Raw genomic sequence first — 25,626 nt, forward strand, 5'->3', positions numbered from 1 at the left:
AATTAAATTTAAAAATAGGTACTTAGTAATTTAACTGACTTTTATTTTCGCTTTACATTTTCCGCACGTTACGGTTAAGAGTGCATCATATATTTCTTTCACAGCAAACCATAACACATATTTAACAATCAGAATATTAATTACAATAAATGTTATAACAACAATTATAACATCTAAACAAAGATACTGGTAAAGAGGTACGTCTGCGGCCGGAGATCGGAAGGTGAAGTTACTGTATTTCGCTGCAAACTCCGTCCAGTAGATGGCGCTATCTATTGCTTTTATTGGTCTATCGTGCCATGCCTCGGACAGTTTCTTTGCTTTTTGCCGAAATCTAAAAAATAGTAGATTATAGAAAAGTTTTGAGTATCTCATTAACGTTTCAGATAATGTGCGGTAATGTTGAGTGATCATAATGTGCACTTATCATTTATCACTTTGGTATCTCTGACATTGAAATATGTGAGTAGGTACGAATATGATGGAGAAAAAAAAAGAATTATTTTCTCGATTCATAAATATGTAATACCTATAGTAATAGCTCCGGTACGTTGTTTTGCCTTGGTATGTTTTTGAATTTCAAATCAATAAAATAAAATTAATAATAATATTTAGGGGTCACCTTTCTCATTTGGGGTATGAAAAATAAATGTTGGCCTAATCTCAGACCTACCTACTAGGCACTCTATATTTCATAAAAATCGGTCCAGCCGTTTCGAAGGAGTCTGATAAAAAACACAGCGACAAAAAAGCCCGTAGGAATACAGGGATAAGATATAGCCTTTAGCACCCGGGGATAGTGTAGTTTCTCAACAGTGCAACAATTTTTAAAATCAGTTCATTAGTTTCGGAGCTTATTCAATACAAACAAACAATCAAATCTTTCCTCTCTATAATATAAGTAAGTTCAGAGGGAAGATATTAAAGAATGTCTTTTTATAGCTTTGTGGTACCTACCAGCGTTCCACCACTCTACAGCCTGTTGACTATTTTTCATTTATATCGAGAAAAATGACTTACTCAGGGTCCAAGACAATTTTAAACTTCTGTAATAGATACTCCTTCGTTAACATATCCAAGGGTATTTGAACTCCGAGGCCACTTTCTTCAATAGCAGCGGCATTAGAGCTCTGGTCCCCGTAGATGGGCATACCTACTATTGGAACACCATGATACATGGCTTCCGTAGTTCCCAATAGACCGCAGTGCGAGAAAAACGCTATCACTTTAGGATGAGCTATAAAAATATAAATCATTTATTACTACATTTGACTGTAATCTCATCATATTGTGTTGGTCGACCCCCCACCAGGTGGACTGACGACATCAAGCGAGTCGCAGGTATTCGCTGGATGCAGGTGGCTCAGTATTGTGATGTTTGGAAGTCTCTACAAAAGGCCTATGTTCTGCAGTGGACGCCCATCGGCTGTTATGATGATGATGACCACTACATTACAAATTTAGTTTTTCACAAATACCACGGGAACCATGGATTTTTCCGAGATAAAAAGGAGCTTATATGTTGCTCTATAACCTCCTCTATCTTCCAGTGAAAGTCCCATCAGAATCTGTTCTTACGTTAGATTCTGTTGGCAACAGACAAAAATTTCAAATTTAATTGGTGTCGTGGTTATACCAAGGTATAACTTAAAGACAGTTATCTTGAAATTACAGACAGACACTCTAATTTTATGTAACTGATTGATTCAGCGTAGTAATCGTTAATGGTTGACTCTAGTCGAATGTACTTGGATACATGAAATCAGGTAGCGGATGACTATCGACTGATAAAGCGCTGAGCTGATAACGTAGATATTATTTTTACCCCTATGTAATGTAATATTGTCTGACTTGGTTGACGGAGTTTTTATCTTAATTGTCAGTATTAATAATTTGTACTATCGTGAGTGTTATTAATATTAATTTATTTGTTGTATCACGTGTGTTTTAGCCGTGTTTCATAATAAATTAATTGATTTTTGTCTTCTGTCTTGTTGGTTACTATGTCACTTGGGCATTGCTGGATAGAGATAGTTCCCGTATCGTGGAACATTAGCTTAAGGTTGAATTTTCTACAATACACTTAAAACTAAATAAAACTCTAAATAAACTCACCTAAAATATCATTTTGCGGCAACCATTTAGACAAGAATACATTTTTCGGATCGCCTGGTAGAGACTTTTTGTTCCATCTCCAAATAACACGTTGAGGTAATTCAGCTAGGGCATTTATAATATGCTGTAATTTGTCTTTTGGCATCGAGGCACCGTTTAATATTGTTCCGAAACTGATATAAATCACTCCGTGTTCAGAATCTTCAATGAATTTCCTTAAATCCTTAAAATTAAGAATAATGAAAAGCATTTGTCATCTTTTGTTTAAAGCTTCTTACTTATTAGTATCTGTCTATAAGGTCCAGTGGTCTTTATAATGAGGTACCGAGTTTGGGTTCTGGATCGCGGTGAAATTGGGATATTCGTACTACCAAGAACTTCTCAGTAACAAGGTGGACTTGAGAAGTTGGTTGGTTTTCCCCCATGCTCGTATCTCAGAAAGCTCGAAACTTTAAACTTTTTGCACCGAACCTTGGTCGAACCATAAACAAAAATTATTCGAGCCAGGTACTAAGTTAATTTACACGAGTTGTAATAACATCATAATAGTGATCGTTCGTTGAGGGGATTTCTCACGGATCTAAGAAAAAGGCCTCTCCTTAAAAGATAAATGTCTTGCCAGCATTGGGCTATTCAAATAAGCTAATGATGATTACTGAGCCATCTGCATCCAGCGAATCCCTGCGACTCGCTTGATGCAGATGGCTCAGTATCGTGATGTTTGGAAGTCCCTACAAAAGGCCTATGTCCTGCAGTGGACGTCCATCGGCTGATATGATGATGATGATGATGAATGATGATTATACTGATTGATAATAATAGATACTCACTTCTGGTAGAGGCTTTGGTTTGGCTACATGATAGCCTCCAACTTCTATCACATTGGGCGGTGCAAGTGTTGAACCAGTTAAAATAAAATTTTGATATACAAGTACTACTTTAATATCTTTTGCCAACTCACTTAGCGAAGTTACTTCACCAAGTTGTTCTTCTATAATATTTTGCTCTAAATAATGAGTTATGTATTCGTGGATAAAATTGATGTGCTGATATAAAACTGTTCTTATAATTCGATCGAAGAATGTAGGTTTCGTTCCACCTTTAAGAAAATCGAACATAACGAACGATGGATTGTATGGAACGCCAAATCTTCTGTAATGCCAAGGTAGCAGCATATGCGAAGTAATTCCAACTACTGGTGCATCAAATTTCTTAGCTAATGCCAAAGCACAGTCACTGTTGAACAGTTCCACGATAGCAACATCGTATTTGGATTCAGATTCTAACAAATTTTGAATATTTTCATCTTCAAGTAAAAGTTGGCACGTAAGAGGTCCACTGAGCATATGGACAAAAGTTAGTAAAAAATATGTTACAAATATCGAACTACTGATTGGATGGCTGGGTTGTAAATCTCCTAGTGCCTTGCTTAAGGCTATGTCGTGATAATTTGGTACGTCATCCGTACGTGGATAGTAAGATATCACTGTAACATTATGGCCTCGATCTGCTAACTCCTTTAAGTAAGGTGCAAACACGAAAAAATGGGTCTTGACCGCTGATGGGAAGATTCCCAAAATGTTTAACGAATTCACATTGACACAACTACTTAAAACTATTAACAACACTATTCTTATTAAAAACATGGTCACTGATATCACATAATATGTTTATTTCATTGACACATTAATTGACACAACATATTATAATTGAAATAATTTTAAAACAAAATTATTTGGGTACTTTAGATAAAGAATACGACCACAACAGATAAACAACAACTTCCTATTAGATATACTGCATTAAATTACTATTTAAATTTTAAGTCGCGAGGATTATTGCGTTGCTAAGCGATTATAATAAAAATACCTAAGTGTCGTTATATAATAAATATACATATTTTTAATGTTTCCTAAAGAGTCTTAAACTTAAAATCCTTAAAAATTTAAAGACTGTTATTAGTCATAAATTTTAAACCTAAAATATTGAGTTTACGGTTAGCCGCGCAAAGCTTTACTGTCAATTAAAGTAGTTAGTTGCCGAAAATTGTTCACCTCCGTGCCTCAAACGCCTTCCTAAATATCTATATTTGCATTATCTATATAAATAAAATCGGGTGTTTGTTTTTGTCGTCTATCTTTCTTCTTAAACCTTTTATCTGATTGTCTTTTATCTTTTAATGAATTAAACTCAAGTCAAATAGCTGTATTGTCTGTGCTATTGAATAACGGCTCATTCTGATTTATTATTTAAGCATATTGTAGAGGCTGTGCGTAGCGAGGAGTCAGGCGATGTAAATGCTATGTTATTGTTAATAGGCGGTTAAGACTAAGTCACCAAGATTTTTGCTGGTGCTTTTGCCGTGTTATCGATGGAATAATTATTTTCTTCTGTTTAGTCATGTTTTGAGCTTATACTAAGATAAATAGTTTAGCGTTGTAAAAAAATATGAAGCTAAATCTGTCAGTTATAAAAAAAATACTACCTAACTATAAAAGTTATATCTTTTGCAAAATATTTGCAATATTATATTGCAAACTGATTGGACAAATGTTCTGACAGTATAAGTAGTTAGTGTAGTTCACGTTTTGAAAAGTCTTTCACCATAGAACTTTCAGGCAATGGCAGTAATCTTAAGCTTTTTAGCTTTTCGTATCTGCATCCATTTTCCATACCACTTACAACGACACCTATCTCCAATTCAAAAGCGAATAGTACCATCTATGCAAGCGTATTCTGCCGTAGACAGCGCCGTAGACTACCTGGTGGTAAGCAAAGATGATTCTAGACAAGCGCTGGTCAAAACAAGGTAAAAAATCCCAAGCAGTTTGTTTATTATTCATAAACATTACAGTAATAAAATATGTATGTACGTTGTATAATAACTAATTAGTCACGCTTTTGACCCAGATCTTGATCGTAGATCCACAATGTAAGTATGAAGTGATAGAATCTAATGGTATAAGTATAAAAAAAATTAACTGTGGTACGTGAATACCTTATACAGGTATACCTACTTAATCGTTAATGGTAACTTTAATGGTAATTACATCATAATCATCCTCATCATCATTAACAACTCATATTCGGTTCACTATTAAGTACGAGTCTCCTCTAAGAAAGAGAGGGCGGATTGGCAGAATTCACACACGTAATTAAGAAAATTCTCAAATATGCAGGTTTCCTCACAATGTTTATACATATACTAATAAAAATGTAGGAAAATTGGTTTCGCCTATTTCTAACCTGGGCTATGAAATACTGAGCTTTTCCTCCTTCTAAACAATTTCTGTGAAAAGTCGCAGCTCGATTGGGAAGTTAATGGTGTTATACTACGTGCCCTGGAGAGCATGTTAAGCCCAGTAATTATTAACACCGGCATTGACAATAGTGGAGTTAAAAAAAAACGTTATTGCACCCTAAGCCCGTATTGGAGAAGCGTGGTGGGCCTAAGCTCCATATCCCCTCTCCTAGAGTTAGGAAAGTCTGGCCTGTTAAAATAGGCTGATGATGAAAAATTATGATTATTGCATTAAAAGATTTTTGGGATGGTGGTTTCACACATACAAACTAGATGCACGATAAGTTTACTAGATTCAGTGTTGTTATATTAGAGGAACATTTTCCTAACACGTGTTCACGCCATTTGGCTGCGATCCAAGCGCTTGTATAAGTAAAATCAACAATTTCTTTAACCTGGCGGGAATGACGAAATTGTTACACCAGCTATGAGGTGGGTATAACCTCAGGGTATAACACACCCAAATTGATTGTCGATTTTGATAACTGAAATGACTTTAGAAGAATACTTGTTACTCTATATACGAATTAAAATTAAGGAAATGATTTATCATAATAAAATAAGACCGTTCTATTTTTACAAGTATTATATTTCTATATAAAACAAATTAAAGTATGTTTACGTACAAATCAACAATATTTAAAAATTAAGACTTGATATCCCTAAAATTTGGGATAAATAAATCAACTATGTACATAGAATTTAAGAACATTTTTTTTACATAATTAACCTTCGACATAACATGACCTATTCCAATTATTTTTTAAAAACTAAGTGAGCTTTTTCGAAGTAATTTTGTTCCATGCATATAAGGTTTTTACGTGATGTCTACTCCTCTGCCGACGCTACTGTTACTTAAAAATACTCCCTCAATCAACCCCTCCAGCTAGCGAGCCAGCTCAATTCCAGGAATCGCACAGTTAAGAAATATTTAGTGTTTTACAAATCGCCGGGTATGAGATACCCGACCGCACTGACGACGGGTTAGTATCAGAGACAAACTACGAGTACGTTTATTTATCCCTTTACACCCGAGAGGTGAAGTTCTTCTACATTGTGTTTAAATGTTATTCCTTAACTTCCATGGTGGTAGAAAATGATGAGAAAAATATTGAAAAAAATCCTGGTGCACCTGGTTTGCAGCAACCAGACCCTCACGATCGTGAGTTACAGGAAATAATTGTAAGTCGCACGATCGTGAGTCTCTGTTATTATATAGCAATATAACAAAGAAAATATAAAATAATGATTGATAATTATAAACATTGTTTATTTTAATAATTATTATTATAAAATCAACACTTTTTTACTTCAGTCTTAGACTTAAGTTAAACAAAATAAACATTTTAGTTGATGCTCGGCCAGGAATCCTGTTCTGCATTATGGTTCCTGTCGAATGCAACCCCATCTTTTCCATTTTCTCAATTAAAGGAATGGTATAGTAAAATATTGATCATGATATATACAGCAACCATGTGGGACACCTTTTATCAAATGTAAAATTACTGAGGGGCCAAGACCCAAGATTTGTATCACCGAAACTGCTTTTAGCGCCTATGTGAATTTCGAAATCTAGCATCACCATCACTTGTGGAAAGGATAAAACTTTTTAGGCCTACAGGTCGTGGTCTATTTTTTACAACCTGCCATAGCTTACAGCGTCCTGTAAAGGGGATCAACTGCTCGTCAATCGAGTAGAATTCTGGGACTCTTACCATGAAAATATTCAATTGGTCGTCTTACTGGGTTTATTGTTAAGGTAGAATACTTGTGAGCTTTTTCTATAAAAGCAGTTTGCTTCCATATTCGCTTTCTTGTTTCTTGTACCTAGAACTGATGCTGCCCCTCGCCCTCCTGAAGGCCTTCTTCCACGTCTACTTACTGGCGATTTCAATCTGCTACTGTAGAAGGCAAACATCTTGATTCTCGCACAGTAGAACGCGATTCTCTCACTGTTGTTCTTAAATTTGGCAGGACTGGCAATACACATGGTGGTGACAGAGGTTTTAGTTCTGTTAGCTAAAAGGAAGGTGATATTTCTTTGTCATCCTGTTCTTCTTCTGACGCTTCGTCTGCAGTGTGTTGAAACGAGACATCTGGATCGAATTCTGTGTTCAGAATCTTCAAAATCAGAAATATTGTCGTTCGCCAAAAGGTGAACTATTTCGCCCATGAGTGAACGCTCTAAAAGTAAAAAAATACATACATTTAAAGGCATTAAATCACATAAATAAAACTAAAAGACATGGTAACATTTGTTATCAAGTTTACGTAATACAACCGAGGTACTACGATCGTGCGAGTTTAAATTTCGAGGAATAGTATGAACCGATAAATAAACTAATGTACAAAAAACACATGTAGTATTATTTAACAACTAATAAAGTAGCAAACTACATTTAAAAATATTAGTAAACCGTTAGCATTACGAAAATATTAAATACTTACTTGTTCGAGCGGCGTGGTCAAAAAACACAGTCATCTTATTCGTGTTTTCCGGACGACTGACAAGTTCCACCATGTAGCTATAGTAATAAAGTGTGTTTTCGCATGCCCTCAGATAGTCTTACGATCGTTCGACGACGGTTGGGTCCGCAAAAGATGTTACGTGTGCAGTGTAGAATTTTTCAAAGTCAAAACTCACGATCGTATAAGCTCGAGTGTAAAGGGCTAAAAAAACCAGTAGGCCATTATGAAAGCTATAATAAAATGAAAGTTATGTTAGAACGCGGCTGAAATAATCTACTAATACTATACAAAATTCCCCGTCACGTCTGTCTGGCTGGTTGGCGATAAACTCAAACACAATTAATAAAGTTATCTATGAGAAAGATTCATCAGCTGAAATATGATCGATCAATCGATAATGATAATTTTTTGCTTAGCCTATTCTATGCTCTAAAAATTGGTCACGTATTGAAAGTCTACGCCGACTTCATCGCGAACGAAATAGAGGGTTCCCATTTCACTACTAATACCTATAATATATATATGTATAATATTATTTATCTATCAACTGATTGTTATAAACAGTATGTATAAATAAAAATAAATTTCGCTTAAAATAAAACAATTTTTGTTAAAGTAAAAAACCTATAGAGGTCTATCTCTTCTTGAGCTAATTATTTTTTAGCTCATTAATCAGATTAATCTGAACTTTGGTAGGTATATTTCCCTTTAACATCTATGTTTAAACGAGTACGATTAGGTATCTATTTTGTAAACGAATGTGATAATTCGTTATCAACGAAATGAAATCAATAGTTCCCCACATTTAGTTTTTCAGAAGTGTAATAAGGAATTTAATTAATATTGACTGCCTCTGTGGCGCAGTGGTATGCCTATTGAGGTTTTCTTAATAAGTCCAGGTCTGGCTGGTGGGAGGCTTCGGCCGTGGCTGGTTAAGTACCACCCTACCGACAAAGACGTACCGCCAAGCAATTTAGAGTTCCGCTACGATGTCGTGTAAAAACCGAAAGTAGTGTGGACTTCATCATTTCATCCTCCTCCTAACAAGTTAGCCCACTTCCATCTTAAATTGCATCATCACTTACTATCAGGTGAGATTGTAGTCAAGGGTTAACTTGTAAAGAATAAAAAAAAATGAAAAAATAACAACCTATGGGAAACAAATATCTATTGTTATTTTATATTTGGGATTCCTACTAGATATCTAAACAGTTCCATACCGAAAATTAAAAACATTACCACACACAAAACTCATTACATAATAAGTGAATCAAATTAGAAAAATGAGTTTTCCGTCAGATAGAATTACAACACTATGCCACTACAATATAGGTTAGTATTCGATATTATAAGAAACTAATGATCAATTTCTAACAAAACTAATCTAATTTGGATTTCTTAGTATTCGAGAAAACGTATTTTAGGACGAATATAAGTCCTAAAATCATTAACACTAAAACGGCTAGGATATCCAGACATAGATACTGGTTTAGTGGGACATCTGCAGCGGCCGCACGGAAGGTAAAGTTTTTATGTCGAGCTGCGAACTCCGTCCAATAGATGGCGCTGTCCATTGGTGAAATGGGTCTATCTCGCCAGGCCTTCGATAATGTCTTGACATGGGCTCGGAATCTGTAATGATAAAGTACTAAGATTAAGTTTACCTGAAAACACGAGTTTAAGAAAGCACAAGTAAAGAAAAATAAACATAGGTTTCATGGAGTTTTAATGATTTAGTGTCAAAAAAAGTAAATTTTAATAATTTCTATAGTTGGCAATTTAGAAAATACGACAAAACAACATGTTTTGTCACATTTTCTTTATTGGCGATTAAAATGAGTTGGGGGTTGGTTGGGGGTTGATTGGGGATAAGAGAGTAAAAATACCTTTTCGCAAGTAGGTATATCCTATCGTATAAAAATATACAAAAATTAATCATTAACATTAGCTAACTTTCAATAACTTTAGCTAACGGTTAGAGAGTTAACTTTAAGATTTAGGGCTTTGGTTAAAGTAGGTACGAGTACCTACGTTGCGGTAGTTTACGAAATGTTCCCGTGGCTCAGTCATCAGGCGGCGAGTCGGAACACCGTGGGGTTTTAGTCGGTTGAAGTCCGACATAACCTTCTTGCCTCCCCGTGGCGAGAAGGTATCCATGAGAATTTCCCCACGTAAAAAAAAGGTACCTACCTACGCACGCTTTATACTTGCTGGCTGGGTTGCGGTCGCTTAAGAAAATCATTTTCGTGGCCCTGTCATCAGGTGACGAGTTGAAACACCCTGGGGTTTGAGTCTTGCCTCCTCGTGGCGAGAAGGTATCCATGAGGATTATCCCACGTAAAAACGGTACGCACAAGTATAAAACTTGGAGGATTGGCAACGAGACCGAGATAGAGACCTTTTAATCTATTGCCACCTTAGACCATAAACTCCGAATTCCATTGTTGTCTACCGTAGGTACTATTGACTGGGCATGGGCTAAACTTTTAGCTTATATAAAATAACAAAGATTTTGGGGGCGCCCGGACTGATACACCAAAACACCCTTCCCGAACGCCCTCTAAGCCAAGCCAACCCACGGGGGTCCTGGGTTCGATCCCCAGCTCGGCTGATTGAAGTTTTCTTAATTGGTCCAGGTCTGGCTGGTGGGAAGCTTTTACCGTGGCTAGTTACCACCCCACCGACAAAGACATACCGCCAAGCGATTTAGCGTTCCGGTACGATGTCGTGTAGAAACCGAAAGGGGTGTGGATTTTCATCCTCCTCCTAAGAAGTTAGAACGCTTCCATCTTAGATTGCATCATCACTTGCCATCAGGTGAGGTTGTAATCAAGGGCTAACTTGTGAAGAATAAAAAAAGGTGCGAGTCTCAGATGAGACGCCCTTAAAGAGTCGATCTGCCCATCTACTCTGCTTCTGCCTTCGGGCCCCATCAGGCGATGCTTCTACGCTCGCCCAAACCCCCCGGTGAAGTCCCATAAGGAGCCTACGGCACTTACACAATTAGAATAAAGAAACATCACAGGCTCTACGTTATTAACAAATCTTACTTAGGATCCAGCACAGTTTTGAGTTTCTTCTGTAGATTTTCTGACGTTAGATCCGGTATTTGAATTTGAACTCCAAGGCCGCTTTCCTCTACCGCCGCGGCGTTCGCTGGCTGGTCTCCAAATATAGGCATCGCTACCATTGGCACGCCATAATTAATAGCTTCCGTCGTCCCCAACATTCCGCAGTGCGAGTAAAAAGCTAATACATTGGGATGAGCTGGAATAAGAATTTTCATAATTACAATCCATATTCGGGTCACTGTTGAGCACGAGTCTCGGAATAAGAAGGGTAAGGGTCCACCACGCTGGCCCACTGCGGATTGGCAGACTTCACACACGTGAAGAATTAAGAAAATTCTCAGATATATACAGGTTTCCTCACGATGTTTATCGATTCACCGTGTGAGACATGTGATAGTTAATTTCTTAAAATGCTAACTAAATATTGCTAACATTGTTGTAACTATGTAAATGTATATTTATTTTAATTAAGGTTATGTTCTAAATATAATTATTTGTTTTTTAATTTTATTTTTAAGCATTAAGTATTATTCCTCACTTCTTTTGGTATACCTATTCATATTTCTTTCTTACAAGTTCTTCTACTGCCAAAGGGTCATTAGCATATATATCTTATATACCATATGTTACACTAATGTTGGTACTAATTAAATAAATATTAAAAATAATAATTGAAAAGTTGGAAATTTTGGAAAACACGGGCCGGATTTGAACCTACGCCCTGCAAATCGAAGGCAGAGCTCATATTCACATGCTACCACGGCTCACAAAAAGTTTAATAGTTATGTATAAGTATTTACTACTTACGTATAAGTATTTACTTAAGTATTTAAGTATTTACTCGGACAATTTATAGGAGGACCATTTTTAGAAGGACCCAAATTCACGAACAAAATTGTCCGTCATTTTCTAAAGAAAACGAGCTTTGTTTTGGTATTATACTAAACTAGAACATTTTAAGTTCTTCTTTAAGATTCTTAGTTTAACTACAGAAAAAGGTGTTTTTACGATTTTACATTTTTATTAACCGACTTCCAAAAAGGAGGAGGTTCTACGTTCGGCTGTATGTATGTTTTTTTTTTCTTTTATGTATGTCCAGCGATAATTCCGTCATTTGTGGACCGATTTTGAAAATTCTTTTTGATTAAAAAATAACATCTTACCTATGTGCTACCGTCTGATCAGTTTGAAGGCGGTGCCAATCCAGTGTCATGTTTTAATTAAAGCCGTTTCTGAAAGAACCACAGAAATTGTGGAATTTAAACGGCTTGAATTAAAACATCACTGGCTTGGCACCGCCTTCATATTTTTTGCTTTTTAGTTTAGGTTAATTTTTACAATTGTCTTTTTCAATTATACGTATTAAAAGCTTACCCAAAATATCATTCTGAGGCAGCCACTTCGATAAGTAAATGTTCTTCGGGTTTCCAGGTAAAGATGACTCCTCCCACTTCCAAATAACTCTCTGCGGGAACTTTGACAGTGCGTCTATTATAGCATCTATCTTGTCTCTAGGAGTTGAAACGGCCTTCAGCATTGATCCGAAACTTACGTATATGACTCCGTGTTCCGATTCTTCGATAAACTTCCTTAGTTCCTGAAAATTAAATAGTAATATTTCAGTCATCATTTAATTTCATTATCATCCATCATCATCTTAGACCAATTATTGTACAGGACCTGCCTCGCTAGAGGTTACTTTTCTGTCAAAGTATATGATCAAGTATCTGTAGAATCGATGTTAAATAGTTGTAATCGTGTTAGTCGGTTAAAGAGCTCCGTAAAAATACCTTTTTGTGTAATTGAGTTGTGTAAAAAACGGGCAAAACTTCTATTTAGTATAAGATATATACAAAATCTAAGCTCATTTTCCTCAGAAAATGACAGACAATTTTGTTCGTGACTATGAGTGCGATACAGGTCCTTCTATAATTGGTCTGAGATCATCATCATCATCAGAGATTTTGCATACGCTGCTGGACACAGGCCTCTTTTAAGCAGCGCCAGCCTGCTCTAATTTTGGCTTTTGCATCCAATCTTGCGCCTCATACTTCGCTTACCGAGACGCGGTCTCCACTAAAGAACCTAACGACTATCGGTCGTCCGACAGACATGACCAACCCACTGCCATTTCAATGTACTTACTAACCCTGAAAGCTATGTCGGTTACTTTCGATCTTTGGCGAATCACTACTTTTCGGATTTTAACCTTCAAAGAGATTTCAAGTATAGCTCTCTCCATAGCATGCTGAGCGACTTGGAGTTCGTGACTAGCCTCGCTGTCAGTGTCTATACGTTTCGGCACCGTATTATAACAGGTAGATTGCATTGCTCGATTACTTTATACACCCGCTATTGGTCGACTGCCTTTTTCTCTTCACGAGATTATGGCTCGCAACTTAGGCCTACATATGGGAAGAGTATCATCATCGTCATCATCATATCAGACGGTGGACGTCCACTGCAGGACATAGGCCTTTTGTAGGGACTTCCAAACATCATGATCCTGAGCCGTCTGCATCTAGCGAATCCCTGCGACTCGCTTGATGTTGTCAGTCCACCTGGAGCGGGATCGACCACTGCACTTTTTAGTGCGGATTCGCCATTCCAGCACCTTCAGAGTATAATAAATTTTATTCTACACGACCAGAGCTTCTAACTACTAGCAACTAGGGTCCGGTGTTAAGTGAGAATAATTACCGAGCAATTGGTAGTAAATAATACTGCACACTGTATGTCATACAGTAATATATAGTTTACGAGTAACAACTACTTCAGTACAGAGACTATTTATACTAATGAACATAGATATAATACTACTACGATCTATGCTAATGAATATCAAACTTGTTGAGGATAGATAGATAGTTTACACGCAATTTACCTACTGTGTATCATCATCGATGAACGTGCATGACGACCTCCCTGACGCAGATGCTAGTGTTGTGGATCTCAAGATAGAGGTCCTGAGTTCAATTCCCAGCACGGATCAGTTTAGGATTTTATATTATCTGAATAGCGTGAGACCAACGACATTATCTAGTGAGAGAAATAAGGAACAAAGCATGCGACCAACGACACTATCTCGTGAAAGATAGAAGAGAAATAAAAAACCTAGCATGCGACTAACGACAGTATTCGAACTGCAACGAGATCTACGCGAGTGAAATCGTGGGTCATAGATATTCTACATTGACATTATAAAGAGGTTAAGGTTGTAATATTGTAAGGAATCTGGAACTACTGAACCGATTTTGAAAATTCTTTTACCACTAGAAATAAATATTATTTGCACTAGGCTATATTTTATCCCCGTATTCTCACGGTTACAGGAACTGCGGGCGACGGCTAGCTTATTATAAAACCAATACAATAGGCCATAAAGAGGGTGCTTCATATAATGATGTAGATTATCACATTACATAAATCTGTTTTATAGTTCTGTCTTAAAAATTATTGAGTCATTACCTTTGACAGCCTTCTAAAAAATAAATTCATTCATTACAAGGTAGTCCTTGACTACAATCTCATCTCTGATGGTAAGTGATGAAGTGGATGCAATCTAAGATGCAAGCGGGCTAATTTGTTACAAGTAGGATGACAAGCCACATCCCTTTTGGTTTCTACACGACATTGTACAGGAGCGCTAAATACGTTACGTCTTTGCCGGTAGCCACGGCCGAAGCCTCCCATCAGGCAGACCTAGGTCAATTAAAAAAACCTTAATCGGCCCAGCCGGGGATCGAATCCCGGACCTCCGTCTTATAAATACACCGCGCATACCACTGCGCCACGGAGGCCGTTTAAAAAAGTTATATTTTGACCAGCAGATGCCCGCGACTCCGCTCGTGTGAATATTAGTTTATCAGCCAGGAACTATGATTTTTTTCCGGGATAGCAAATAGCTTAAGCGTAATTATGTCCTGATTATATGCTACAAAACTGAGCGCACACATGCATAATTTTGTCTTTAATTCCATTTAATTCCATAGTTTTTACACACCTTCCTGAACAGTTCAACACACAACTCGACATTGTAGACAATATTTTGGTATTATCTGTTTAATTACCGTTCGTTGTTGACCACAACTAACATTGAGATGTGGAAATTTCCTCTTTTGAGCACCTAATTTTTCATGACCTAGTAACACATCTAGCAGTATTTAACATCATTGTCCTTAAGTACTTATACTTACACACAATTAATCTTTTCTTTTAATTTTTATCTGTATGTATGTCTATTATTCTGTCTGCCTGACTATCTGTCTGTCTGTATGTATGTCTGTCTGTCTATATGTCCAGGCTAATCTCTGTAACGGCTGATACGACTTCAACTGAACTTTAACTGAAAGATATTCCAGTAGTAGTAGACTAAGTTGCGGACATCCGCTAGTATTAAATAAATCAAAATTGGTTCTCACCTCAGGTAAGGGCTTCGGTTTCGCAACATGATATCCATTGACCTCAATCACATTAGCGGGATACAAATACGATCCAAACAGCATAAAGTTTGTATAAGTTAGTATAAACTTTATTTCTTTAGCCAACTGTTCTAAGGGCGGAACGTCGTCTAAATATTGAGCTAAAATTTGCTGATCTCTCCCTTGACTCATAAACTTGTATAACGTATTGAAATATATATCAAACAGGGTTCTTTCAACCCGTTGATATAACGTAGGTTTAGTTCCACCCTCTAGAAACAGGAAAGGTACAAACGACGGATTGTTCGGAATGCCGAACCTTTTGTAATGCCAAGGTAATAGCAAATGCGACGTTAAAGCAACAACTGGGGCATCCAATTTGTAGGCTAATCCCAGAGGACAATCACTGTTGAAATGCTCGATCACCGCAACATCAAATTTAGCTTTTCTCTTCCAAAGATCTTGAACGTTTTCATCTTCTATCAACGTCCTGCAATTATCTGTGCCAGAGTTGACGAGGAACAAACTTATCTTAATGATAGTCCAATACGATCTTTCTATTTCAAAAACATCTTCGAGGATCGTCGATTTGTCTGCTAAGCTGATGTCATGATAGTTCTCCATGGGTTGTTTTCTCGGGAAATATGATATAACAGTCACATTGTGGCCCCTACGAGCTAACTCTTCAAGATAAGTTTGGAACACGAAAAAGTGACTTTTCCCTTCATAAGGAAATACGCCGAGTATGTTTAATGATTGCACTTCCTTGAATTGTGTACATAAGAAAAGTAAACTAACTATGATAATAAATTTGAAAGTCATTCTAGACCACGTATTATCGAACCAACAGCGCGATAAAGACTGATGTATGGAAATAATATTGTGAGATTATTATATTTCGCACTAAATATAATGTATGATAATATATGATTGTACTTAAGATAAAAATAAATCATGTTGATTCTTATTGCATACCTAGTAGTGTACGTCCACGACTCTGCCTCGTGGAAATCTATGATTATCTTAAAAAAGGTTATAGCCCAGTGGATATGAACTCTGCCTTCGATTCGAATGGCGTAGGTTCGAATCCGGTCTGGCTCGTCTAACTCTTCAGTTATGTGCAAGAAATTAAATATCACGTATTTAAAACGGCGAAGGAAAAACATCGTGAGGAACCCTGCAAACCTAAAATTTTTCTTAATTCTCTACGAGTGTGAAGTCTGCTAATCCGCATTGGGCCAGCGTGGTGGACTATTGGCCTAACCCCTCTCATTCTGAAAGGAGATTTGTGCTTAACAGTGAGCAGAATATGGGTTGTTAATGATGAGTTAATTTTGAGAGATAAACATAACTTGTCACATACTTTAGGACATTTAGAGAGGATAAATTCCAATACACAAAATATGTGCGTAACTTTAAATAATTCGTTTACGCAGTACCTACTCACTAAAACATTTTTTGCTGTTTTTGCCGGAATTTTCATTGATGCTTCGCTAACAATTGATCGTAGCGTGATGTAGCATTCTTCAATAAATGGACACAAAAATATTTAATGGACTAGATACCTGAAAGATTAGCGCGTTTAACAAAACGTGCAAGCCTTCAGCTTTGTAATATACTAGCGGACCCGGTCACGTTTCGCTTTGACTTTTGTGTACTTCTTCCCTACCCTACCTTTACCTGTACCCTACCTCTACCCTATCCCTAACCTACCCATAACCTACCCGTACCCTAAAAAAACTCTAGTTTTCACTGTTTTCTAGATGTATTCTGCTATTCGGGGCGGAGACAAATACAACGAATCAAAAACCATGTAAACTGGTCTAGCAGATCTTGAGTTATAAGTGTTGTAACAAACCCGTCTTTGTTTTATATAATATATTTTTATCTATAAACATAAAGACTACAATAAATTACTAGTTATGAAGCGTTATTTTAGTTAAACATTCCATTTACTTTGTACTGTAGTTACCAACATAAGTATTGTATTATGTATTGTTTTATAAAAATAGTGTAGCTCTTGGGAATACTGATGTTTAAATTCACAAGCGTGATTCAGATCGTATCAGATATTTTTCTTTCGAATTCGTAACCAGTTGGTTACTTATGTTAGTCATTTATTCATCTTTTCTACGTGCCCACACCATCTAGGTTTCACAATATCATAATTATATTCTTATATAATATATTGAGAGCCGTGATAGCTCAGTGGATATGATCTCTGCCTCCGATTCCGGAGGGTGTGGGTTCGAATCCGGCCCGGGGCATGCACCTCCAACTTTTCAATCATGTGCATTTTAAGAAATGAAATATCACGTGTCTCAAACGGTGAAGAAAAAACATCGTGAGGAAACCTGCATACCAGAGAATTATCTTAATTCTCTGCGTGTGTGAAGTCTGCCAATCATTGGGCCAGCGTGGTGGACTATTGGCCTAACCCCTCTCATTCTGAGAGGAAACTCGAGCTCAGCAGTGAGCCTAATATGGGTTGATAACGAATATGAATAATATATTAACGGCCTCCGTGGCGCAGTGGTATGCGCGGTAAATTTACAAGACGGAGGTCCTGGGTTCGATCCCCCGCTAGGCCGATTGAAGTTTTTCTTAATTGGTCTAGGTCTGGCTGGTGGGAGGCTTCGGACGTGGCTATTTACCATATCGGCGAAGACGTACCGCCAAGCGATTTAGCGTTCCGGTATGATATCGTGTAGAAACCGAAATGGGTGCGGATTTTCATCCTAAGGTTTCTGTATCGGTTATATAATGCCCTCCGAATAAAATTTTCCATATATCTTCGATGGAAATACATAACACAAATACAGTTTTATTATGAGTATAGATTTATAAAGAGTTAAAGGTTTGTGAGTCATAGGAGTAATCTCTGAAACGGAACTGATTTTGAAATTGTTTTTACCAATAGAAAGCCATGTTATTTGTGAATGTCACAGGAACAGTAACTACGCAGGTGAAATCGCGGTGCGTCTGTAAGTAGGTACTTTATAATACTTTCTCGTTTTTAGTCACAATATTTTTCATATGCCCACTGCACTGCGTGCATAAGGTTTTTACTAGGGTATGCACTATTAGTAGGAGATTAAAAAGTTCCTTGTCCAACATAGCTTTGTGTTGAGCACTTAGGGTAGGCAGTGCATTTTTGCATCTATGATCCGCACGCCACTGTTTATGTGAGTACAGTAAATGAATACGAAAACTACATTGGTTTTTGAATAATTCAACGCGTAGACACAGTTTCAAAATCGTTCAAGTGAATGAGACCGTGCAATGGAAAATGGAAATCAAACCAATAAAAATAATTACTTCTTGGACTAGCGCTTGACTCATGGAAACTCGAAGGTGAAAAACATTTACAACCTATCGTCAATTAAACCAGTAAAACATAATTATCTATAAAAATCTATACTAATAATCATCATTATTAATCCATATTCGGCTTACTGCTGAGCTCGAGTCTCCTCTCAGAATGAGAGGGGTTAGGCCAATAGTCCACCACGCTGGCCCAATGCGGATTGGCAGACTATATATACTAATAATAATCTATAATATTTATACAAATATTTTAAAAGGTAAAGTTTGTGGTTTTGTAGGGGGTAATCTATGGATCTACTTAACTGATTTTGAAAACTCTTGAAGTACTAGAAAGCTACCTTATTTGTGAGTATCATCCATACTAATATTATAAATGTGAATGTATCAGTTGGTCTGTCTATTTGTTTGTCCGTCTTTCTCGGCAAAAGCGACGAATTGACGTGATTTTTCAAGTGGAGATAGTTGAAAGGATGGAGAGTGGCATAGGCTACCTTTTGTCTCTTTATCACCCTCCACTTCCCTAAAATGGAGGAGCATTTGTAGGGTAGGGTAGAGGTAGGGTTAGGTTAGGGGTACGGTAAAGTAGGGGTCGGGTAGCGGTAGGGTAGGGACGGAAGGAATCAAGTATGGAAAATATTCGAACGGCTTGTTAGGGACATTTTTTTTCTAAAAACATACATTGCCATCTTGAACTCTGGGTGAACACGCTCTCGACATATATATTGCATATAATATAATGTTCGATAACGCGTTTAATCTTAATAAATACGTAACAGAACCTACTCGTATATCTTATCAATACTGATATGCTGTAACATAAATAAAACATACATTATGTAATATATATATTTTGCTAATTTGTAATTTAAATATGCATTGGATTCATAATTACGCGACTACGGCGAAGCTAAAAGGAAGGGTAATGATATTGGCAGTCTATGTATGTATGTTTGCATGTTCCACGGTAGCGTCTAAACAAATAAACTGATTTTAATGAATAAGGTGTCAAAAGATGGCCTGGGTGACATAGGTGTCACTTGGTTATCTGTCTGGAATCTAAATGGAATCTTCGTTATCTATTTAACGTTGGTAGGTGGTATTCATAATATTATATGGTATTGGTGGTATGGTATATTAGTACCATATAGGTATAATTCCTGGCATAATCACATCGGGCATCAAGGTATCGGAATTATTTTCTTGTTTCGTTCTTTTTAGACCCCTTTTTATATGAATACGTAGACGATTATAAACTCGATCGATTTTAAACTTTTTTTTTATTTTCTACAAGCCGACGCCTGTGTGAAATTCAGTTTTTCACAAATCCCGTGGGAACCATGGATTTTTCCGGGATAAACAGTATATATTATATGTTGTTAACATATATATTGTTTAATGACCTTCTCTGTCTTTAATTGAAAGTCGCTTTAAAATCGGTGGCTATGTGCTATCTATATTGTTTGCATCTAATTTACATCTCAGAGTTTTACATTCGTACCTAGAACGACATAGGGACGTAATCATGTAACTATTAGTTACTTACAAAGAAATGCCACAGTCGGCGTGATAAACCCTTACGTGGTATTAATTAACTGAAAAAAATATATATTTTTATTATAATTTTTAATGGTAAGAAAAACAATCATAGACATATCATTACACTTTGTTCAATTATCAAAACTACGGCTTCTTCACTTTACAATCCTTCCGCGACCAATTTTTCCGTTTGTACAAACAAAACTTTAAAACATATTTCGTTGTAAAGAAAAATATAGCGAGTACTGTAAGCAAAACAAACAGAATGTCCACGTTATATATTTGGTACAATGGTGCATCAGCTGCTGTGGTTCTGAAGGTAACATTGGTGTACCGAGCGGTATACTCCACCCAGTAGACTGCTGTATCCATTGGCGACACCGGTCGATCCTTCCACATCTTTGATATCCATTTCACTTTGTTTCTAAACCTTAAAACACATCGTTAATACTATAAATAATATTCCGGAGGGTGTAGGTTCAAATCCGGTCAGGGGCATGCACCTCCAATTTTTCAGTTATGTCCATTTTTTTATAAAGATTTCATTTGTCTGTTTTTAGTGTGTCCTAGCATTTAATTTTCATACTGTGGCGCTTTCATTATTTTAATTTTAACACAAAATTAAATGGAAGTTATACTCTTTCAAACAAAAAAAGATTTTTTAAAGAAATGCAGAAGTTATGCGGTAACAAACATAGAAACAAAAATAGCATACGCGTCGAATTGAGAACCTCCTCCTTTTTTTTGAAGTCAGTTAGTTACATGGTTTAAAACGAAAGAAGGTATAGTTAATAGTTAGTATAGACGTGTGCTAAAAACGGATTTTTCAAGAGGACGAAGTAAAATGATAAGCAAATTTTAAAGGTCTACTAAAGGACAACATGGGAATTTCATTAGGTACCTTCTAGCAGAAGCCCCGCAATCACCCGCGTAGTTCCTGATCCCGTGAAAATACGGGGCCTAATATGGCCTTAATATAGCCTATGACTCTAAATAACATGGCTTCCTAGTGGTAAAAGAATTTTCAAATCAGTTCATTAGATCCAAAGATTACCCCCTACAACATCACTTTAATAATAATAATAATATTAGCAACCCATATTCGGCTCACTGCTGAGCTCGAGTCTCCTCTCAGAATGAGAGGATTTAGGCCAATAGTCCACCACGCTGGCCCAATGCGGATTGGCAGACTCCACACACGCAGAGAATTAGGAAAATTCTCTGGTATGCAGGTTTCCTCACGATGTTTTCCTTCACCGTTTGAGACAATGATATATAAATTCTTAAACTGAAAAGTTGGAGGTGCATGCCCCGGACCGTATTCGAACCCACACCCTCCGGAATCGGAGGCAGAGGTCATATCCACTGGGCTATCACGGCTCTCTACAACATCACTTTACCTCTTTATAATATTAGTACCTATAGATAGATAGTTCGACCTTCAACAAGTTACTGCGATGTAGTCATGGCTGCATTAACACCATTGAGTTAGTAGTCAAACGATAATTTGTGCGATAACCCTTGGTGGGAGGAAATAAAACATTATGGGCATATCACAGATTAAAGAATAATAGGCAGATAGAGCGTACAGAACACGACGGTGTCGTAGTTCAAAATACAAAATTGAAAAACGAATACATTCTCGAGCCAGTACGACACGAAGCGTCGCATCAGTAATTTTCAATATTATTCAAGAAAAATACAAGTTTTTAAATATTTTAAAAACTGATGCCGTTTTAATTCAAGCCGTTTAAATTACACAATTTCTGTGGTTCTTTCAGAAACAGCTTTAATTAAAACATGACACTGGATTGGCACCGCCTTCAAACTGATCAGAAGGTAGCACATAGGTAAGATGTTATTTTTTGCATTTTAGTTTAGGTTAATTTTTGAGTTGGAAGTCGGTTGAATTTTTTTTATTAAAATTTTTATTTTTTAATTTTTAGTGTTAGCACACCTACTGAGTGTGAACTGACTGTCCTCCGTCTTCATCACCAGACCCCCTATGCAGTCACAATCCATATGGGTGGAAAGTTCTCATCAATATAAAATTTATCAAGTCCAAACACAAGGTAGCTACTGTGAACCGTCGAGGAGTTCCCTTAACTCTCCTTCATCTTCATCACCAGACCTCTAATACAGTCATAACCTATCCAGGTGGAAAGTTCTCATCAATACAAAATTATCAAGTCAAAACACAAGGTAGCTACTGTGAACCGTCGAGGAGTTCCCTTAACTATCCTTCGTTTTCCTCACCAGACCCCTAATACAGTCACAACCCATCTAGGTGGAAAGTTCTCATCAATACAAATTTATCAAGTCCAAACACAAGGTAGCTACTGTGAACCGTCGAGGAGTTCTCTTCACTGTCCTTCGTCTTCATCATCAGACCCTTAATACAGTCACAACCCATCTAGGTGGAAAGTTCTCATCAATACAAATTTATCAAGTCCAAACACAAGGTAGCTACTGTGAACCGTCGAGGAGTTCTCTTCACTGTCCTTCGTCTTCATCATCAGACCCTTAATACAGTCACAACGTATCTAGGTGGAAAGTTCTCATCAATAAAAATAAATTAAGCCCAAACAAAAGGTACCTGCTGTAAATCGTTGACGAGTTCCATCGTCTGTGTATCGGCTCCATCATCAGACCAACTCCAGACCTTCATAAAATTGTAGTGGTTTAAAATACCTTATGGAAACACTAACAAACGCACTAGCCGTCTCTACGATTTTCAAAAGTTCCCCTCGATTTCTCCAGGATGCCATCATCAGATCCTGACATGAAAAAAATGGGACCACCCTGGAATCAAACCCTTCACAACAAAAAAAGAATTTTCAAAATCGGTCCACAAATGACGGAATTATCGCTGGACATACATAAAAAAAAAAAAAAAAAAAAAAAAAAAAAAAAAGCCGAACGTAGAACCTCCTCCTTTTTGGAAGTCGGTTAAAAACTGATGCCATTCACAGAAACTAAAAAAAATAGGATGGAGTATTTTTTTATTGGTAATTATTGATTATTATATTAACTTACGTAATTGTTGTAAGTGTTAAATTTTTAAATACAAATTATGAAAAAAGTTTGTATATGCAGATGTCACGAGACGCGTGACGTTTGGGTTTTTTAATGGGTTTCACCACGCTGCTTGAAAATATTCATTCTGGATATTCTTTATTCTGTGGGGCATAAAAACTGATTAACTACCAAAATCATCCTAACAGCCAGGCCTTCCTCCTCAAAGTACAGGGAATATGGAGCTGAGAAGTTAAGATCTATAACGCTACTCTAATGTAGGTGGGTCCAAATTTTCTTAGAAGAAAGAAAGTTCAGTATTTCACTGACCCACGATTTGAACCTTGTGATATGAAGCTAAAAGGCCATTAGACCAACAATGCAGCTTAACAGCTAGATTTAACTGATCAGTTGTGAACGTGAAAACGTCCGTATGTAGGCTAAACTGAGAACTGTGTACTTAGTACCTCACAACGCCTGAACTATTATATTGTCAGTTGATCTGTGCATTTCTCAGTTTAGTTTTACATACGGACGTTTTGACGTTCGCAACTGATCAGTGTGCGTAGTGGGAGCTTTCAATATTTTCATACTATTACTATCGCGTTAACGTAAACGCGAATTTATATGGAATTAAAACAGTTGTACAGTAGTGCCACTAGATAGCGCTGTTTCAATTCCTTAGAACAGCGTCATCTAGCGGCACTACTGCATAACTGTTACTATATGTAACTGTTACTATACATAATGTTGCGAACGTCAAAACGTCCGTATGTAAAACTAAACTGAGAAATGCACAGATGAAATGACAATATAATAGACCAGGCACTGTGGAGTACTGAGTGTGAATAATCCGATGACCGCATTCTGTTTACAGTGTCGAACTCAAAAAAACAAGCAAATTACGATTCTGCATGTTGCCAGGAGGTTTGGTGGTCCATTATTTTTTATACCCTACGCAAATGCTTTGTATCTGTTTTGATGCTTGTATTATTAGGAATATCTTTTTCGTTTCAACCCATATACGGCTCAATACTGAGCTCGAGTTTCCTTTCAGAATGAGAGAGGTTAGGTCACACTGAGCCAATGCGGATTGGCAGACTTACAGATGATAAGATAATCTGTAGAAAAAAACAGTAAAAATTTAAAAACAAGCATTTTTTTAAAATATATCACTCCAAAACTACTGGATGAATTCAACTGACACAAATATCATTTCGTATTTTTCATGCAATTGGCAATTCGTAAAATCGATCACATATAGCTAAAACTAATGAAATGAACCAACTCACTGTATATTTAAGACAGTTTCAAATTTTTCCAATAAAGTTTCTTTAGTCAGTTCATCCACTTGTATTTGAACTCCCAGACCGGTTTCTTCAATGGCAGCAGCGTTTCTTGGCTGATCACCAAACACTGGCATCCCAATCACTGGCACTCCGTGGTGGATCGCTTCTGTTAGACTCAGCAGGCCACAGTGGCAGAATATTGCTAAAACCTTTGGATGACCTAGAAAATGCCATTGGATAATAAGTTTTTTTATTTTCTACGAGTTAGCCCTTGACTACAATCTTACCACCTGATGGCAAGTGATGATGCAATCTAAGATGGAAGGGGGCTGACTTGTTAGGAGAAGGATGAAATCCACACTCCTCTCGGTTTCTACACGACATCTTGTACTACTTATAGTACAAGATTCAGCATAAGAAATATTTACACTCATCTGTTATATATTTGAGATAAGAAATAAACTATGGCAAATATTTACAACACATTGCAAATAGGTTGGCTAGTAAAATTGCGACCAAACAATATTAAGTTAATAATTTTTATTATAAATTATTTAATAAAAGAATATACCTCCGTTAAAAGAATATACCGTTAAAAGAATATGCCTTCTATTACACTGCAACTGTGTTGCCAGATATAAACTGTTGAATCATGTTATTTATATATACCCTCATCAGTTATTTAATCGTCTACTATGTCAAATGAAAGCTTATTTTATGCTTAATTTAACTTTATTAGGTTGCCTTTGATCTAGTTCATGGTTTCCTAGATTTTGTATGAAAAATGTGTTTGTCTGCAATTTAACTAGGCAACCTATTTGCAATGTGTCACTGTGAATATTATCTATTGTTCATTGCTTACCAGTAATAAATGACAGATGAGGGTTTATATTTCTAATACCGGAACTTAGACCATTAATATTACAGAGCGGAAGAATTTGTTTGTTTCTTGTTTGTGATATTGTTGTTTATATTTCAAAAGCATTAGACAGCGTTATCGATAAAAGCTTCCAGCCCCTGTATCCAAGTGGCACGTCGATTCTCTTTCTACCATCGCAAACGCTTTGAAAACTAGAAAAAAA

General features: G+C 36.7%; 1 protein-coding gene across 1 annotated transcript; it reads right to left on the reverse strand.

The window, feature by feature from the left end:
- Positions 1–30: 30 nt before the first annotated feature.
- LOC112052352 (uncharacterized) lies at positions 31–25,030 on the reverse strand. Its single transcript, XM_052886319.1, has 12 exons — positions 25,024–25,030; positions 24,548–24,764; positions 20,389–20,670; positions 15,378–16,251; positions 12,331–12,553; positions 10,936–11,152; positions 9,266–9,517; positions 7,865–7,941; positions 2,946–3,730; positions 2,116–2,338; positions 1,021–1,237; positions 31–334 (listed from the first exon to the last, which is right to left on the reverse strand). The coding sequence occupies exons 1-12, from the start codon at positions 25,028–25,030 to the stop codon at positions 31–33; spliced, it is 3,678 nt and encodes a 1,225-aa protein (XP_052742279.1).
- Between the last annotated feature and the right edge of the window lie 596 nt (positions 25,031–25,626).

The sequence above is a fragment of the Bicyclus anynana genome, chromosome 16 (genome assembly GCF_947172395.1).
Source record: "Bicyclus anynana chromosome 16, ilBicAnyn1.1, whole genome shotgun sequence".
NCBI lineage: Eukaryota > Metazoa > Arthropoda > Insecta > Lepidoptera > Nymphalidae > Bicyclus > Bicyclus anynana.